We start from the raw sequence: 19,621 nt of genomic DNA, 5'->3' as shown, positions 1-19,621 counted from the left end.
ATTTTTTTTTCTGATTGTGACCTCATTTCTTTTAAGAAATAATTTATAACCTCCTGGACTTAGCTAAACAAACAGGTAGTTGGCCATTACTGTATCAAGCACTTTGTCTGTATTATCATACCTTTAAAACTGATAGTTATAATTTTAAAAATCTGATCAGATAGTGCCTTGGACAGAAATTGAACTTCCAAAATTATAGAGCATAAGTCATGACATGTAATGACAAAATCAAACAACTCATTGTAGTACTAAGTGTTCTATGCAACCTACTGTTAGTCCAGACGGCCCCCAAATGCTCAAAAAAAGCTCCTCTGGGCAACTGACAGTCAGCCTTGCAAGGTAGTCCAGAGAGGAAGCATGCCCAGATGAACTAATTCTACTTTATTGTAAGGTTACATTAACAGAATCTTGAAAGTCTGAAAGTACATTTCTCCCCCATCACCTTTACAGCCCAAGAAACTAAGGAGAGTCCCTTCTGAGACATTTCCCCCTTCTCCCAAGGTCATTCCCACATACCATTACAGCAACGTACAGAGAATACATTGGAATGAATTGTTTTTCTTTTTAAATTGAGGTTCTATCTTTATCACCACAATGTAGTTTTGAGAATGAAATCTTATTAATGTTTTATCAGATTTCATTGAGATTTTCTCAATCTACATATATTCTAGTGATTTTCTTTTTCATGCTTTAATAAATAGAAGAATCTGTCTTAATTGCAAATCAGCATATTTTTCCCACTGTTATAGAAATTAGTTTGCCTACTTCTCATTTTAGAATGGGGAAAGATTTAATTAAATAATCATTTGCAGAAAACATTTTATTTTCTTTAAACCATTGGTGTCATTGGTTTAAGATAAATACACTCTTTGAAGCCATCAGCATGCAAGAAAATTATGAGATTAGTATAATCTGTATTAGAGGACAGTTCAGCTTCAATTTATAGCTGAAGATATCTTACAGGTCCTTTGGGAGTCAATTTCCTCAGGGGGTTTAGATTGTTCTTCCTACATTTTGTTAAAATGCAAATTCTACCACCATTGACTGTATGAAACATACATACTATTTGTCTTCTAAAAATTAAAATTAAATGGTTTTGATGATATTATTATATCCTGTATAATTTATCTACAACTTATTTTTCTTGATGGAAATTATTGAAATTTAAGAACATAACTGCCCTTGAATATAGCCACTCCTCATTTAGCGGTTACCTCATTTAGGGACCATTTGCAAATACAATGGTAATTTTTTTAAAAATAATTTCCAACCAAAGTGTGCATTTATGACCAAATTTCATGTACCTGACAGTAACGCACACCAGAGTGAGAGTAATGTTGGCATAGCTATACGAGAGAACTTTATTAAATGAAACAGCAACCAGTGATCTTTGCAACATCTCTCTCTTAGTCACATGTTCTATTAATGACGATTTAAGGAACAGATTGCTGTCACTAAACAAAAAGAGCATGTAATGTTACTAGGGAGCTAGTCAATTATTCTTATCTAAATCTTGTTGGTGTGTTTCTTTTTTGGAAGAAAAAAGGATTTTTTTCCACTATCAGTAAATATTGAATTAAACTATCTTTCACGCTAGAAAAATAGTATATTAAAGTGATCTAACAGTTACAAACACTAATCACATTTTTTTTTTTAATGCTTAATCTTCTTCCACTTGAATTTCCATACCACAGAAAATTACCAAAGGTAAGCAACTTTTTTCTATTCTCTTTCATTTTGTAATTTCAAATCAAGATCATTTGCTTACACTGATATTTAATACAGGTCCTGGTTTTAAACACCAATGCCACTTTGTTTCAGATCAATATTTTTGTAGTCTAATATGATTTAGTGCAACTTCCTGTATTACTTTCCTTAATTTGTTAAGATAGGTGCAGAGAAAGGGCTTGAAGATACAGTGGGGCAAAGAAGTATTTAGTCAGCCACCAATTGTGCAAGTTCTCCCACTTAAAAAGATGAGAGAGGCCTGTAATTTTCATCATAGGTATACCTCAACTATGAGAGACAAAATGGGGGAAAAAATCCAGAAAATCACATTGTCTGATTTTTAAATAATTTATTTGCAAATCATGGTGGAAAATAAGTATTTGGTCAATATCAAAAGTTCATCTCAATACTTTGTTATATATCCTTTGTTGGCAATGACAGAGGTCAAACGTTTTCTGTAAGTCTTCACAAGGTTTTCACACACTGTTGCTGGTATTTTGGCCCATTCCTCCATGCAGATCTCCTCTAGAGCAGTGATGTTTTGGGGCTGTTGCTGGGCAACATGGACTTTCAACTCCCTCCAAAGGTTTTCCATGGGATTGAGATCTGGAGACTGGCTAGGCCACTCCAGGACCTTGAAATGCTTCTTACGAAGCCACTCCTTCGTTGCCCGGGCGGTGTGTTTGGGATCATTGTCATGCTGAAAGACCCAGCCACGTTTCATCTTCAATGTCCTTGCTGATGGAAGGAGGTGTTCACTCAAAATCTCACAATACATGGCCCCATTCATTCTTTCCTTTACATGGAACAGTCGTCCTGGTCCCTTTGCAGACAAACAGCCCCAAAGCATGATGTTTCCACCCCCATGCTTCACAGTAGGTATGGTGTTCTTTGGATGCAACTCAGCATTCTCTCTCCTCCAAACACGACGAGTTGAGTTGAGACCAAAACGTTCTACTTTGGTTTCATCTGACCATATGACATTCTCCCAATCCTCTTCTGGATCATCTAAATGCTCTCTAACAAACTTCAGACAGGCCCGGACATGTACTGGCTTAAGCAGGGGGACACATCTGGCACTGCAGGATTTGAGTCCCTGGCGGTGTAGTGTGTTACTGATGGTAGCCTTTGTTACTTTGGTCCCAGCTCTCTGCAGGTCATTCACTAGGTCCCCCCATGTGGTTCTGGGATTTTTGCTCACCGTTCTTGTGATCATTTTGACCCCACGGGGTGAGATCTTGCATGGAGCCCCAGATCGAGGGAGATTATCAGTGGTCTTGTATGTCTTCCATTTTCTAATTCTTGCTCCCACAGTTGATTTCTTCACACCAAGCTGCTTGCCTATTGCAGATTCAGTCTTCCCAGCCTGGTGCAGGTCTACAATTTTGTTTCTGGTGTCCTTCAACAGCTCTTTGGTCTTGGCCATAGTGGAGTTTGGAGTGTGACTGTTTGAGGTTGTGGACAGGTGTCTTTTATACTGATAACAAGGTCAAACAGGTGCCATTACTACAAGTAACGAGTGGAGGACAGAGGAGCCTCTTAAAGAAGTAGTTACAGGTCTGTGAGAGCCAGACATCTTGCTTGTTTGTAGGTGACCAAATACTTATTTTCCACCATGATTTGCAAATAAATTCTTTAAAAATCCCGACAATGTGATTTTCTGGATTTTTTTTCTCATTTTGTCTCTCATAGTTGAGGTATACCTATGATGAAAATTACAGGCCTCTCTCATCTTTTTAAGTGGGAGAACTTGCACAATTGGTGGCTGACTAAATACTTTTTTGCCCCACTGTATATGCAGGAGTCTGCCACTGCCAGTGAACAAATTTGCAAATGATTTTACATATTACAATAAAGTCTGAGGTGAATGTTCAGCCATATCTCCTTTTGTCCAATGTATGTATTAGATTATTTATATACAGTTCAGATGAAACAGTCTCTAGAGGTGTTCTGTGCATATTTAAATGATTGAATGAATAACCTTGACCTGTTTTCCTTTCACTTTTGTTTAAGAGTTGAAAAAGTGGGAAAATACTGTATACATTCATACATTTGAATTGTATTCTTTAAGAAGCATTTACTGTATATCCCCATATACATAACCTGCTACCTGGATTTAGTTTTCATCTACAAAATAGAAGTGAAAGGCACTTATATTGGAAGAGCAGACCAAGGAACAGGGATGTTAAATTTCAGTTCAGATTATGCCAATCCTCCTCTGAAACTACTACTGAAAAATATTTCAAATACATATACAGTGGTATGGAAGAGTTTAGGCACCTCTAGTCAAGTTGCATGTTTTAGCTAATTCCAAAGTGAACAAAATCTGAGACAACCTCACATAGTACAAAGTTTAACATGACATCTTTCTGCAAAACCCTAATAATGGTTTTGGAATGCCTTTCACAGTCCCCAGACATGAATATTATTGGAGATTTGTGGAGAGATCTCAAACACACAGTACATACCAAGAGTCCTAAGAATCTTTTTCAGCTAGAAGATTTCTGCAAGTAAGAGTGGGAAAAATTGCAAAAGCAGGCATAGAAAGATTCTTTGGAAAAGTTTGGAAGTTATTTCTACAAAAAGAGTGGTAGAAAGTACAAATGTAAAGGATTCCAAACTTTGCCTGTCATATTCACTGTTTTCTTTCTTTGAATCTGCAAACAACTGCACATAAAAGTACATACGCATTCAAAGTTGCAGAAAGATGTTCTTTTTAACTTAGTATCATGTAGAGTTTATGTCATGTTCTGTTCACTTAGGAATTTATTGAAACATACAGTTTGATTAGGGGTCGGGTGCCTAAACTTTCATGTACAACTGTATTCACACTAACCTCTAGTAGGGCTGACAGTGATTCCAGGGATAACATATTCATTTTATTTTCTATAAAAATTTATATAAATTAAATTTGGTAAAACCCAAAACAAAACAAGCATAAGTTTTTCCTATGTATGGGTTCTTTAAGGGGTGTGAGTTTTTAAAATTCAGGAAATCTGTGTCAGAGCTTCTCCCTCATGTTTGAGAAATGTTTGGCCTGAGTGCCAAATAGTTAGATTTTGTCCTTGAAGGATATTTCTGGGATCATCAATATTTGAATTTGCCATGGCCAAAATTTTCCAGCAATTTTTGACTGCTACTTAAACTGCACTTAAAGAATGTGAGCAAAACAAGAAATGTGCGTGTGAGACAGAAATACGCTGGTAAAATAATATGCACAATTACCAAAATTCTGATATCTGGAGATGAATAATTGAATGTTTAATGCATTCTTGAAGATGAAATTATAACTAATGTGTTATGTAAATAGCATGTAACAATTTGTAAATTCCTTAGTTGCTCCTAATGATTGTATCCCCATACCTTTCTTGGATATGGATATATGGAAGTAGTTTGCTCTTAAGAGAGCCAGTTTGGTGGTATAGTTAAGACATCAGGCTAGAAACTGGGAAACTGAATTCTAGACTGAATTCTAATTCATTAGGCACAAAGCCAGCTGGGTGATCTTGGGCCAGTCACTCTCTCTCAGCCCTAGGAAGCAGGCAATGGCAAACCACTTCTGAAATCTTGCCAAGAAAACTAAAGGGCCTAATCCAGGCAGTCACCAGGAATCAACACTGACTCAAAGGTATTCCCCCCCCCCCAAAAAAAAAGGTTTGCTCTTTTTTCTGGGATGTTTTCCAGTTTACAACCCTGGGATGTTTGGGTTATGTCCCATCCAGTTGATAGCAAGATCCAGTCTTGCTTAGCATTTTCAAGATTATCCCAAAGGGGCTGCTTCCTGCTGTAATACTGTAAATAAATTAATGCATTGGATATTGATTTACTAGGTTCTCAAAATTGCAATGGGAAAGATTCCACAAAAATTCAGATCATTTTACTATCTTGAGTGTCTCCTACTGTAAATTGATGAAGAGCTTTTAAATGAAAGGGTAGTTACTGTATATGAGTAAGAACAGAATATTTTCTTTGTGTGCAGTAAGTTATTACTCCTCCTCTCAGCTTTGCATTAGTGTTAATTGTGGAACTGTATAGTTACAATTGAAGTGAGATAGATGCAGATTAATGGGGTGACATTAATTTGAAGCCTGCCTTTGATTTTGGGACTTCTAATGTGTTCTCAGGATCTGATGAAACTACAACAGTAATAATAGTAACATATACTATTTTTTTCAAATTTAATTGTGGCTAAAAAAATGGCACAGACGAACTAAAAGTATATGGGACTTTTTAAAGAACAATTAACCGTTAGTGTTACAAGAAACCTAACTGATGAACAGTTTGAAAGAGACCTATATTCAGTTATGTTCCTGTCAACCTCCATATTGCCAAATCTTTTTATACTTAACTATACATTAACTTGGCACTGTAAGAGCATTTTTCTTCAGTTAGTTGCTAACCAGAATCCAGGTATCTTGACTTCCAACTCTAACCATCCCTCATTATGGACCAAGCCGGATGGGCATTGTCATATAAAACATCCAGAGGATATCAGGCTGCTTTGCAAGAAGCAAGGGGGAAGGCACACCTCCCCTTTTCTAACCTTGTACAAGAATCCTGTGGGGCATGGGGTGGGCTGTGAGAAAATGACCAGCTTGAAGATACCCGGAGAGTTTTCATGGCTGAGGATGGACTAAAACCAGGGTTGTCCAATGCTACTCCAGGACCTTTCCACTACTGGCCTATTCACTATAGCTATTTAGTGAAGAGTATAGGACTAATATGAAAGCTTCATTAGGAGTAAAGAATAAGTATTATTAGATTTTTAATGTCTTATTTTAGATAAGAAATGAGTTGAAATAATCAGAGCGAAACTAAGAACTGCCAAATATGTAAAGTTAATTAACTTTTTAAAACATGCTTTGAGGTTCATATTAGCACAAGTAGTGATTTTCTTAAAAAAAAATTCTATATATGTTTATCTGCAGGTATTTGCCTTTGATTACTGTTTCTGGTCTATGGATGAATCAAACACTGCAAAATATGCAGGTATGATTTTTCATTACTACTATATTTAGCTGATTCAAAAAATTCTTCTCCATCCCTATTTAAAATGAAACATTGGTTTCTTGCTTTCTCAGTTTCTACGGTATTTGTGCTGAATATATTTTGGTTGCATAAGTAGTCCTCTCTTACTTACCACTCCTTCAGCGACCATTTGAAGTTGTGATGGCGCTGAACAAGTGGAACTTACAACCAGTCTTCAAAGTTCTGGCTGTCACGGTGCTGCTGTAGTCACGTGATCGCAATTCAGGTGCTTGGCAACCAGCTCACACTTACAATGGTTGCAGCATCCTGCAGTCATGTGAACCCCATTCGTGTCCTTTCCTGCTGACTTCCCACAAGCAATATCAATGGGGAATCTGGTAGGGAAGGTCACAAGTCACTCTGGTAAGTCCTTCTGAGCTTTCTGTGCTTGTGCCCTGCCCACCACCTCAGCCTTCCTGCTCTCACGCCCTGCTGCACCATGCACCTCCAAGCCTCCCTGCGCTTGTGCCACGCCATCCAGACCCCGGCCTTCCTGCTCTGATGCCCTGCCGCACCATCCACCCCCTGGCGGATCCACCCTTCCTTCACCTTACCCCCTGGTAAAGGTGAAGACGGGGGAGTTGTACTTTAAGACTTGTAATATTGATGTCAGCCTTACCAGATAGACCACATCAACCCGTCCCACACAGTCAGGCAGAGGGGCCATGTTGCAGTTCCTGTCAGTGGGAGAATACTGGCTGGTGGGGCCCAGGAGGAGAGCCTTCTCTGCCGTTGCCCCCGCCCTTTGGAACATTCTCCCCCCAGAAGTGTGGCAGGCCCCTACACTCCTGTCCTTCCGGAAAGGATTAAAGACCTGATTCTGCCAACTTGTGCTGGGTGATAACAATCTTACCCAATCCTAGGGGTGGCTAGCGCCTTGATGATGACGCTCCCTGAGTGACTGCCAATTATTCTTGGATCTATTTATTTTCTATTTATTAATAATAGATTGTAATTTTGTAATTTTAATTGATTTTAACTGTTTTGTAAACCACCCAAAGTCATTCAATGAGATGGGTTGTGGCAAATTTGATATATAAATAAATATAAAAATAAATAAAACACAACCAGATAAACTAATTCTACTTTATTGTAAAGCTCCATTAATAGAATCTTGCAAGTCTGAAAGTACAATTCTCCCACCTTCACCTTTACAGCCCGAGAACGTAGGGAGGATCCCTTCTGAACCTCTTGCTCCTCCCACTATGCACATGCAGACTATGCTCCCTCTTATCTGACTGTTCCCTAGACAGCATCTCTTTGCCCCATCTCCCAAGGTCTTTCCCACATACCATTACAGGTGGGATCTGTCTCCTTACAAAAAAAGTTTGTTGATCCTGGACTAAAGGACAAATTTTCCCACTGAATGTGAAATGGAAGTGGGATTTACTATGCAATTAAGATGCTGTTCAGCTTTGTACCCTGAATTATCTTTTGCTTTCTTGCCCACACTGACTCTGGGGGCCACTCATCCCAATCACTTACTGCTTTTTGCAGTCCGCAGCACCATTCTCACTACAGGTAGATCTTGATTAGTGTAGTTAATGAATCCCATGGAATGGTCGTGTTACTGGAATTTGCCCTATTCGAAGTGATATTTCTGTGGAAAATATGGTAATTGATTCCAGCTCAATGGAAATAGGCAATGAAAAATGTTAAACATACATGTTTATATGTATATTAATGAAATATTGCAGTAAAGGATAAAAAGAATATAGTAATAATTTAAATTTATGGTTAACAAAGTCACAGAGTAGTTACAGATAGCAAAATAAAAACAAAATTCTACTGTAGATTCAGGCATTCCAACATCTCCTCCTATTTTAGCATTGCTATAACCACGTTTGTGTCATTCAGTTACATCAGATTTTTGCTCTAATGTAATAACAAGCTTCTTCTTTTTTAAACTTGTGCTGTTTTCCTCTGAGGGAATCTTCCTTTTCTCCATTTTCCACACATGAAGATTAGCCATCTAAAACCCCGTCTGCGACTGCTCATGCACTAATCTCGCATTAACTAAATGTTGGGTTCCATTAAACATGACCTGGTATCAATTTACATTTCTTATTAAATTGCATATTGCATTATTTGAACTCATGCTAATTGCAGCCTATCTGTATTTCCTTCTTTCATGACTCTAGGGCAGCCCAAGCTTTCTGCCAAATTTCCCTCTGCCATCTTGAGCCTTCTTCTTTATTAAGCAGTGATAATGGGCTCTATGCTTCTTTATGAGAGCTTTTCAATTTTAGCCAGTAGGCCAGCAAGAAACTATGGTTTATTGTCTGACATGTACACATCAGTAAAAACTAAAAGCAAGCTAAACTATGGCTTAGCAGAACCTAAACTACAACATGCAAAGCAGATATATAGACTTTATGCATAAATAAATTTAGAGAAAAGGAAAAATTGAAAATGGCACAGAGATCCACTCCTTTCACGCTTCTTTTTGATTTTTAATCAGTAATTTAAAACAATGGTAAGAATTTAATAAGACAAAATCTTATTACAAGTAAATATATATCTTAATACAAATATAACCAAATATTCTGTCCATTATTTATGATCAGTTTTGACCCTATTACTTCTCTTGTTTTTCTCTTGAGATTCTATTTTTAATTTCAACTGAGTTTTTCAACCATTTTCAGCACCAATATCGTAACATAAAATAGACAACAAAAAGCTAGAGAGAAAAGCTTTTATATTTTGATTATTTGTTTATTAAAAGTAAAATAACCTCACATAATCCCATTCTAATTTTTGTGTCACACTGTGTTGCAATAGTTAGATTCACTATCAGTGAAAAGCAGCAGTGGTATCCCCAGGAATGATCTGATTGGGAGTCCATATACAGAGGGGGCAAAGTGCATTATAGATAATGAGTCACTCTTTGGAAAGTAGTATTTGCCTGTTAGGTTAAACCAAATTTAAGTGAAACTAATTTTACCTGTAAAGTTAAAACAAAAATGTTGGAAGCCACTCCAAACTATCAAAATTGTGCCAAGGAAATTAGAGTTGTTTTTAAAACTCCTATGCAGATTTAAATGGCTTTATACGAGTGAAAGTAGATATGGAAAGATAGGAGAAAACCCTGGATTTTTCCTTTCTATCTTTTTGCATCATGTTATTTGTATCCTTATATCTTGGGTATATACCCTAGAATATAAATAGTAGTTCTCATCAGGGGAGGGAATACGTGAATGAACCAGCACCTTTCCTTTAACCTGTATCCTTCTTCAAAAGTATTCATTTTTTTTTTCATCTCAGTTATGTCTAATTTTTTTGTAGATCAACAAGTTGTGTTTAAGTGCCTTGGAGAAGGAATTCTTGAGAAAGCCTTTCAGGGATATAATGCTTGCATTTTTGCATATGGACAAACAGGTAAGAGTTGTATTTACACGTTACAAATGGAAATGATATATTTTACAGGGGTTGTCATATTCTTCAGGGAAAAACACCAGTGTCTGTCTTCACTGTGTGAAATGCTCCTTAAGATCAGGACTTGACTTCTCCTTAGGTCCAGTAATTTATTCCTCTCCTACCCCCATCATTCTGCCTTAATATGGCTTTTTATATATAAACAGAAAGTCCCTGTCCTCTCCTGAATTCTCCTTGACCCAGTTCGCTTTCTGGATTTCTCACCTGCTTTCCTATTGTCATGTTGCTTTAACCCTGATGGTCCTCCTGGAATCAGCCATGGTATCTTTCAGAGTTATTGGTCAGGGCTGGGCCTTGGGGGCATTATTTGCAATGGTTCTGATTTTTCCTGTTGGCTACTAAGGGACAATCCTTTGACAAGGTTATGTAGAGATCAGGATTTGAAAGGTAAAATGTGATTTGGAGTATGTGTGGACATGCATGTAGCATCTTTTGGGAACACCTTAAAGCAGCCATTTTTTATTCCTGAGCTTATGAAGCTTCCTTCTAGAGCTAACACATTCTTGGGAAACGATACCTTGTTGTATGCTATCAGCACCTCCTTAACTCAAATACACATTTTCCTAAGATAGTGCAATTTATACTGGATATTATTTGTTACTTATCATTTTCAAAAGAGAGAGCAGTTGATAACTTACTTGTCCATTTTTAAATATAAAATGCGTTTCTATATTTCTCTTTTAGGCTCAGGAAAATCCTTCTCAATGATGGGGAATGCAGAGCAGCTGGGTCTGATCCCACGCCTCTGCTGTGCTTTATTTCAGAGAATCACTTTAGAACAAAATGATTCACACACTTTTAAAGTTGAGGTGTCCTATATGGAAATCTATAATGAAAAGGTCAGAGATCTACTGGACCCTAAAGGGTGAGTGACCCTAACCCTTTTTATTCTAGATATAGTATTTGAGGGAACTTTGGCACATATTATTTAGGCTCGCTTTATAGTTTGTATTTTTCATTGTTTCCTAAATGGATATAATAACAACAGTAACAACAACTGGCTATAACTAGTTGCAGCGGCAGGTTCAAATAAGAACTTCTTTTTGAATTGAGAGTCAATTACATATCATGCTATGTCACTCCATCTTTAAACTTAACTGTTCTCAATGGCAGAAATGTACATGGACAAGAGTGGAAACTGAATATTTTCTTAACTGGTAGCATTTCCATTTGTTGCCTTTCTAAGAGTCCTCTGCCATCTCTTTATTTAAATTGGACAAACCAATATGAAGTCACATCTCTGCTGCTGGGATGTATAATGTAAGCCTGACCTTGTTTATTACAGAGAGCTATAGTTATTCAAGCAGAACTGTCAGGAGTCTCTAGTGAGTAGTGGTCATTAGGGCTACTAGTTGTAAGACTGTCTTAAAAGGAGTATACAGATGCCAATCCTTTCGGAGCAATGGGAACATTTTCTTTCTAACAGCTATGGAACTATTAGAAAGATTGTTTAGTACCTTTACAAAACTTGTAATGGAACCAGAGTTTTTCAAGGGGGTTGTTAATTTGTCTCATTTTCTGTTTTCCATTGCATCTGGCATCTTCATGTGTCTCTACATTGTAGTTGTGAAAACATTTTTTTAAAAATAAACCTTTGTATTTCTGATAAATGAATCTTTCCTCTTGAGAACAAGTTTACATGTTCATTGCCTATAATGAGTTAATTTTATTAATTCATTTTCCTAACAAAGTTTAAATTATGACAATATTTTTGTTTCAAAGGAGTCGGCAATCCCTCAAAGTTCGTGAGCACAAAGTTTTGGGTCCATATGTAGATGGTTTGTCTCAACTAGCTGTTACTTGCTTTGAGGTAAGTGAAGGGCAAGAATCTAGTCAATATAATGGTATTCCTGGGGTGAAGAAAGAATTTGCACAGAAGCTGCCTCATACCCACACTATGCCATGTTAGATAAGCAGTTGGGTGAATGCAAGTATTTCTACGCTTGTACTGCAAAATGAGAAAAGAAGCATGCGGGCTAACTTACACATGGACAGTATCTGTGTAAGAAAGTAATTTGTCCTAAAATGGATACACTTGTTTAAAAACATTTGCGCGTTAAACATTTTGTTAAAAAAACAGACAAGGGAAATGTGCATTAGAGAAGAAAATGTAAGTTATATGTATTTAGAGTGATAAGTATTTAAAACATATTAGTCACTAATAGATTTTAGATATTCTGATAACCAGTTAAATTTTGTTAGTTGAGAGAATTTTAATTTATATTAATTCACCCTTCTTCTCTTGACTAAGCTATTTTGGAGGAAAGTTTTGAATTAATTATATCAAATATTAAACAAGCCTTGCAAATCATATATGGTATAACTGACTTTTTATACATGTGGAAACAGAAATGACTATAGTTGCAATAACGTTGAGCCAATTAAGTGAAATTAGTATTAATGTAAGTGGGATGAACTTCCTGTTCATCTGAAATGATGAAATGGATTTGTGTTGGCCTCTTTAATCTATTTTGGAATATGCACTGAGGTGATTTATAGGTTCAGCTAAGGACAGGCAAAAATGTTGTAAGTGAGTTTAAACTTATTTAGATATCCTACCACACTGTAAGGGCTTAGGGCAGGTAACACAGCTCCCCCCTTCCAGTCAGCAAAACAGCATAAAATTGTGTTTATAAATTCTGAAATATCTCCATCTTTCTAGGGTTATCTTGAACAGCAATCTCAGAGAGTAGGTCTTAACCAGACTTTAGAAAGTACTGTAGATGCAACTTTAGTGAGTATATAGTGGGAAAGAAGTTCCATAAAAGTGAAAAATACACATATAATATGCATATAATGTTGTATGTTCTGTTTGTTTATTTACATCTAAAATGATAGGTTCATAGAAATTGCAAATGCTGCAACAGGGAAGAAGAAATTTATTGTCATGTCCAATGTTTTATGTTATGCGCCAGGATATAGAGTCACTGATGTCAGAGGGAAACAAGTCCCGGACAGTTGCAGCAACCAACATGAATGAAGAAAGCAGCCGTTCTCATGCTGTATTTAATATTATAGTAACTCAAACACTTTATGATCTGCAGTCTGGCGTAAGTGAATTGAACACAAAGACAACAATTTATTATTTTTGTAATAGGTTGAAAAATTTAAATCTTATCCAGTTGATTTCAGTGGCATTTGCTCTAAAATTGTACATATGACAATTTAGAACACGAATGTATTTCCACTGCAATTACTACTGTTGTAGGTGTAAATAATATTCTTTAATCTGGAGCTAAAGTGACAGTGGGGGATTAAACAGCTTTAAAGTTAAGATGCCTTGACAGTTAAGTTTCGCCAAAGAAGGTATTGAGTCTCTAGTATGATCAGTGAATACAGCTTTCTAACATATACTGCATTTTATTTTGCATTAAATATCATAATAAATGCTGCATTTTAAAGATCCAATATAACATTTAACTATGTTTATTTGATACAGCTTTTCAATGTGGTGCCTGTGCAAACAGACAAAAATGGGTGCAATTCAGCAATCAGGAACCTTACACCAGTAATTTACTGAAGAGTGCTGGTCAGCAGTCATACCTTAGGCATTTGGGAGTAGGAGAGGGACAGACTGAGATCAGTAAAGGAAACTATATCAGCTTTGTGGCATGCTATCTAGATTGAGGGACAACTTAGAGTCTGCGATTAAAGCATTGTACACATTTTATAAATGGATAAAAAAAGTTAAAATTTGTTCATCTGTTTTAGAGTCCTTCTGATTTTGAGTCAACCAAAATCTGTTCTGGTTTTTATTTTGGCTAAATTACAGCTGATCCAAAACTGTTCAGCAGGCCTAGAATATGATGGTTTGTTTCAAGTTCAAACTAGAACATATTATTCCATTTGCCTCAGAGGAGGAATAAAGCTATTATAGATGCTGCATCGCCATAAATGTTGTCCTCAAATGTAGAATACACATAATTAATTTATAACTTGTGAATTTTATAGTACAATAATGCTTTGTGCTAAAATGTAATTTAATGTGAAAAAAATAATAAAGTTTTTTGTTGTGGATTATAATAATAAACACAATAACAATGAGTATTTTTGATATTGTTAGTTATTTGTGCTTTGTAATAAGTGTGCAATTTGCTAACTGTTGGCTTCTGAAGATGATGGAGAACCTCAGGAGTGATATATTGATGCCATCAAAAGGGGCAAACCAAATCTTTTCATTCACTTTTTTCTTTTCTTTTTTTAAAGGCAGAGGGGAAACAGGCTGAAATTGCACAGGCTCAACTGTTGTTAGATGGCCAAACGGATGAATAGTGGCCCATTTTGTAGGGGAAAGTTAAGAGTAATAGTGATTTGCTTTTAAAGGTCTCTCTGTCCTATTCCTAGCCTTATTTTCAAAAAAGGTATTCAGCCATTTGACCATCAAATTTCAGCAGTGAAATTGCTGGATGCTGGGAGTGATTAGTGAGGTGCTGGGGATGTGTGTGTGTTTGTGTGTGTGTGTGTTATGAGTTTCCACTTCTGCTGTAAATCATAATAATGTTTGTTAATAAAGTTTCAGCTTTTTTTTTTTTTCATTTTTTTCCTGCTTAGAACTCTGGAGAGAAAGTGAGTAAAGTTAGCCTGGTAGATCTGGCTGGTAGTGAGAGAGTATCTAAAACAGGAGCTGCAGGAGAACGTTTGAAGGAGGGCAGCAATATAAACAAGTAAGACATTGATGAAATTATATTTTCCAAGTAAACTGATTCTAGCTGTATTTATAGCAAGGCCTTCAAATCAAGTTTCTGGTGATTTTGCTACATACAAATTGTATTTTTATGTCCTGAGTGTCCTATTTTTTCTGTATTTATTTTCCATTGATGAGCTAGAAATATAACTATACAATGTAACCCAAGCAGTTCTGGGTATGGCATCAAGGAGAAATCAAGTTAATGGATACAGAGTTTTTCAAACTATTCTTTCTATGGGATTTTAAAATATAAGAATAATTAACGGAATATAGGGACATGATTTAAAAATGTACAGCTATTAAATATAACTGGAACACTCAACTGAAGGGATCCTTCACACAATAATAATTAATCCTTCACACAATAACTTTCTCAGAAACAAGTAAAATGACACTGTGCTGTTTTAAAGAAGTAATTTTTCCAAAAGAAAAGGTTCTGATCCAAGCACTTTAAATCTACCTTATTTGCTTCCAGTAAAGCTATTTGTACTATGCTATTCTTTTTAATGAAATAAAGGATAGCTGATGAAATAATTGTTTCTTATATGCTTTTTAGCAGGCCTATTTTTGTCATATATTTGAATGTATGTACCTGTCTCCTCTTAATTCATTCTAGAAAAGATATTCTGTGAGCAATTATATAATAGTAATACATTTAGAGTTGGTGCAGAATTTGAAAATAGGCCACAGATTGTGTTTTCTGTCCTCCAGCCCTGTCTTGTATGAAAGCCTCTCTGCTTCTTCTTGTCTGGGTTAGTTGTGATGGAACGTTTTGTCTGTCCAACTTTTTAATCAAGACTTAAAGCTGGATTGCAGCTTCTGCCACTATTAGGGACATTTACCCAGTAATTTGATCAACCATATGTATTCACAGTATAATCCTGTGTATATTTACTTAGAAATAAGTCCCAGTGAACCCCCAGGTTACTTTTTCAGATAAATGTGTATACGATTGCAGTTTTGTACTGTAACATGTAGCATTTGCAAAAAGGCCAGAATTATTTGAATTCTTTGAGTTTCCAGATGGTTTGTGTATATCTTGATTTGAACTTTGATTTCACGTTGAATTTATTTGCAAGACGAGACAGTAAGTCATTAAAGGTTTTTTTTCCTAATTATCCTTTAACCTGAAAATACTTCAGGCCAACGACAATAATTAGACTTGAATTAATGAATGCTTATAGCAGATTTTACTATTCATTTATATCTAAGGACATAATAATAACCTTCCTGGATTAGGTTGAGACTGTTCTTAGTCCCTTACTGTACTTTGTTTCTCTGGGAGGCTCATAAGCAATAGATGGAGGTCTGCCCTTCTCTTGCTGTGGTTCCGCTGCAGCTGATATTTACAGGCCTGCTGTTACCCCTCAACTGGAGGTAATGTTAACGCTTCAAAAGTAATAGCCCTCAGAATACCTGTGTATTTATCCAGTTCCCTTTTAAAGCAATATTAGTGACTATTAATTACCATGTCTTCTGGTAATTAATAAAGGCTAATTATATGCTGTATGAGAGGCAAAACATTGTTTTCCTGTTTTAAAACTCTTTCCAGTCGGTTAGGGTTTTCTTAATCTGGTACATATCACAGACACAAAGACTGAATTTGAGGTCTCTCCCCCCTGCCACAAAAGCTGCTTTATTATAGAAAATTAAACTCCTGTTCCTCACTTCTATTCTAAATGCTAATTCTGTGCTTGTTTCTATTTCCCTATCTTAATCTAGCATCTTCCTGTTACTATTACCACTATTTCTATTTCTGTGTTCTATCTCTGTGTTTGTAGCACTATGTTTTCCTATCTTAGTTATTTCCTAGCTCTTTAAATCTTTCCTTTTCCCTCAGCTCTTGTAGCAGTCTCATTTGAAAACCCTTTCCACTCCTCTGCAGACTTGCAAATGGGTTTTTTCTACCCTGCCCCCCCTCCCCCCCAGCACTCACAGTCCTCACTTTCTGGAGTTCATTCGTGGAGCTCTGTGCCTGGTCTGTTGCATCTAGTGGGCTTGTTTTGGGCTGCTTCTTTTGCAAACTCTGGTCAGCTCTTCTTCCCCCATCTTTCAGCTCTACATCTCAGCAGATCTTGGGGCTCCAAGACTTGCAGTTTTCTTTCGCTGTCTGGGGACTGCTGCCGAGTTGCTTGCCTCTGTATTGGATGCTTTTACCCCTGCTTCTCTGCTGTCTTCCTGGCTTGACTCCTTTTTCTCCACACCCACACACAAGCTTGATTTCTGATCTGTTTTATGTAACAAATTCCCCAATTAAGGAGGGGGAGGGGCTGTTTTAACCTTCCTTCCCAGGCAGCACCAAAGCACTGGATCCCAGGAGGGAAGGAGAAATGCCTGCTCACTCTGGGCGGTGAGTTCATTCCTCCACACAGTCAGTTTTATTAGTTGATTGCTGAGCCTAATGTTTTGAGAAAGGGAGAAAAACTTCTCCCTGTCCTCTTTTTCCATGTCGTGCATGATTTTATACACTTTGATCATTTATTTATGTAACATCCTGGCCCAAGGTGTGGAAGGACAGCCAGGTCTTTAAGACTGTACAGGGACAGGGCCATCCAGATCTCAGGGGAAATGGTATCCATAGGGCAGGCACTGTGACGTAGAAGGCACACTTTCAGGTTTCCACACTACCTCATGGGGGGACCCAGAGCATGCCTACTGGTGGGATCTGGTGGGATGGGCAGAGACAATTGGAAACAGGTGGTCCCACAAATAACCTAATCTCATGTCAAGAAGGGCATAATCATGGACGTGAAATTGCCTAGACAGTTATATTCTGGACCAGTTGAAGCTTCTAAATACTCTTTAAGGGCAGTCCCATGTAGAGCATATTGCAATAGTCCAGACAGGAGGTGACTAAGGGACCATGAATAAGGCCTCCTGGTCTAAAAATGGGTGCAACTCATACACAAAATAAATTTGTGCAAAGGCTCTCTTGGCCCCAGCTGCCACCTGCTCTGAACAAGAGCCATGAGTTCAAGAGGACCCCTAGTTGCATGCTAACTCTGGGGGAATGCAATCCCATTCAGAGTTAAGGATGGAAAATCTCCAGATCTTGGAAGCCTGAACCCCACAGTCACTTGATCTTGCCAGGATTGAGACAAAGCCTGTTCTTCTCCATCTAGACCCCTATAGCCTCCTAGCACTGGGGAGAAACTTGGCAGCATCACATGGTTGGCCTGGGACAGAGATGTAATTGGATATCATCATATTCTGATGAGACCTTAACCCATATTGATGAATGCCCTTGCCTAGTTTCATGTAGATACTGAATATAAGCAGGATAGAGCACTGAAGCACTCCATGAAGCCGGGGCCTAGATTGAGACCTCTCCTTTCCCACAACATCAACTGGAATTGGTTCTGGAGGAGGGAGGAGAACCACCACAATATCATGCCTCCCACTCCTGCCCTCCTGAGCCACTCCAGAAGGGTACTATGATTGGTGATATGGAAAGCCACTGAGAGATCAAGGAGGGCCAGGATGGATACAATACCTCCATCCTGATCCTGCCAAAAGTCATTAACATATACAATCAATACTGTTTCCTCCAGGGCCTTTTGGATCTGCATGCCAACCACCTTCTCAACCATCTTCTCTAAAAAGGGAAAATTGTTGAGGTCTGCTGGATCTGGCAATGGCCTATTAAAGAGAGGGCAGATCACCATCTCTTTCAGAGCCAGAGAAAACCCTCCCTCAAATAAATATTCATCACTACATGGATCCAACCAAATGTTATCTCCCTGGAGGCCTTAGCCAACCAGGAGGGATGTGGATCTAAAACCCAGTGGCTGAACTCAGAGCTTCAAGGACCTTGTCCACTTCATGACAATCAGCATGCTCAAACCCTTCCCTCATAACCAGGCAAAACGATGCCTCAGGTAACTCCATAGGACCTGCATAGCCAGAGTCCAATTCCAGGCAAATACAAATGACTTTAATTGATAGATGCCTAGAATAGTCCTTACAGTAGCCCTGCAGATGTTTTCCTATGTCACCCTAACCGAGGCCTCTAGTTAGCTCTCCATGGACACAATCAGGGTAGAAAAATAATTACATTTTGCTATCCATATTGCCACAGGGTACTCCTTAATAAAGGCTGTTATCGATGCTTGGTCAGGTTCATTTTTCATCTTCTTCCAGTGGCACTCTAGACATTTTTTATGTCACTTTATCACCTGGAGTTTCTCTGAAAACCAGGTGATTCACTGGGATCTACCAGCATAGAGAGACCACACAGGTGCGATTCAACTCAAGGCCTGTTTTCTCCTCTCATCCCAAGTGTGATGGAATGGTTTGGTGAAGGCCGCACTCGGGGAGATAAGCATTTCCTTAGCCCCCAGCAGGAGCATGGGAAGGTTAAGAAGATGAGACTGACACCACCCTAAGGAATTTGCAGTGTTTGCTTGCTGGCTTGAGAAGTTTAGATTCAGTCTGGCAGGATTCTGTCTTGTGGTTGGAAGCTAATAAAAGCTATCGAACTAGACCTGTACTATCTCATGGAGTTCTTTGGGCTGAACCTGACACCAAAGCAGTGACGAAAGTCTCAGTTAAGACCATGCAGCAAAGCCCCAGGAAGATCCCCAAGTTCTCTCAGTGGGGTCCATCAGGTGCCTGAGGTAGACTGATCAAATAGATCCCACTTAGTTTCCTTTTTTTGGCCTTTGCTCATTGAGAAGGTGATTGAACTCTCTGATGGTTTTGCATCAACCTTTTCAACAATTACTACTTTTTCTTATATGGCAG

General features: G+C 37.8%; 1 protein-coding gene across 6 annotated transcripts in view; it reads left to right on the top strand.

The window, feature by feature from the left end:
* The window catches only part of KIF13A (kinesin family member 13A), a 90,301-nt gene that overhangs the window by 14,329 nt on the left and 56,351 nt on the right, over positions 1-19,621 (top strand). For all 6 annotated transcript variants that reach the window (XM_088130832.1, XM_007427821.4, XM_015888004.3 and 3 more), the window contains exons 3-9: positions 1,695-1,707; positions 6,657-6,717; positions 10,042-10,134; positions 10,876-11,056; positions 11,914-12,001; positions 13,107-13,241; positions 14,743-14,855. In XM_088130832.1, coding sequence (XP_087986958.1) covers positions 1,695-1,707; positions 6,657-6,717; positions 10,042-10,134; positions 10,876-11,056; positions 11,914-12,001; positions 13,107-13,241; positions 14,743-14,855 — 684 coding nt within the window. The remainder of the gene's footprint in view (positions 1-1,694; positions 1,708-6,656; positions 6,718-10,041; positions 10,135-10,875; positions 11,057-11,913; positions 12,002-13,106; positions 13,242-14,742; positions 14,856-19,621) is intronic.

The sequence above is a fragment of the Python bivittatus genome, unplaced genomic scaffold, assembly GCF_059951505.1.
Source record: "Python bivittatus isolate LINGU-HERP-01145 unplaced genomic scaffold, Pbiv_v1 ctg000840_np1212, whole genome shotgun sequence".
NCBI classification, from domain to species: domain Eukaryota; kingdom Metazoa; phylum Chordata; class Lepidosauria; order Squamata; family Pythonidae; genus Python; species Python bivittatus.
Note: the sequence above shows the minus strand (reverse complement) of the source record. Positions and strands in the feature narration are given on the sequence as shown.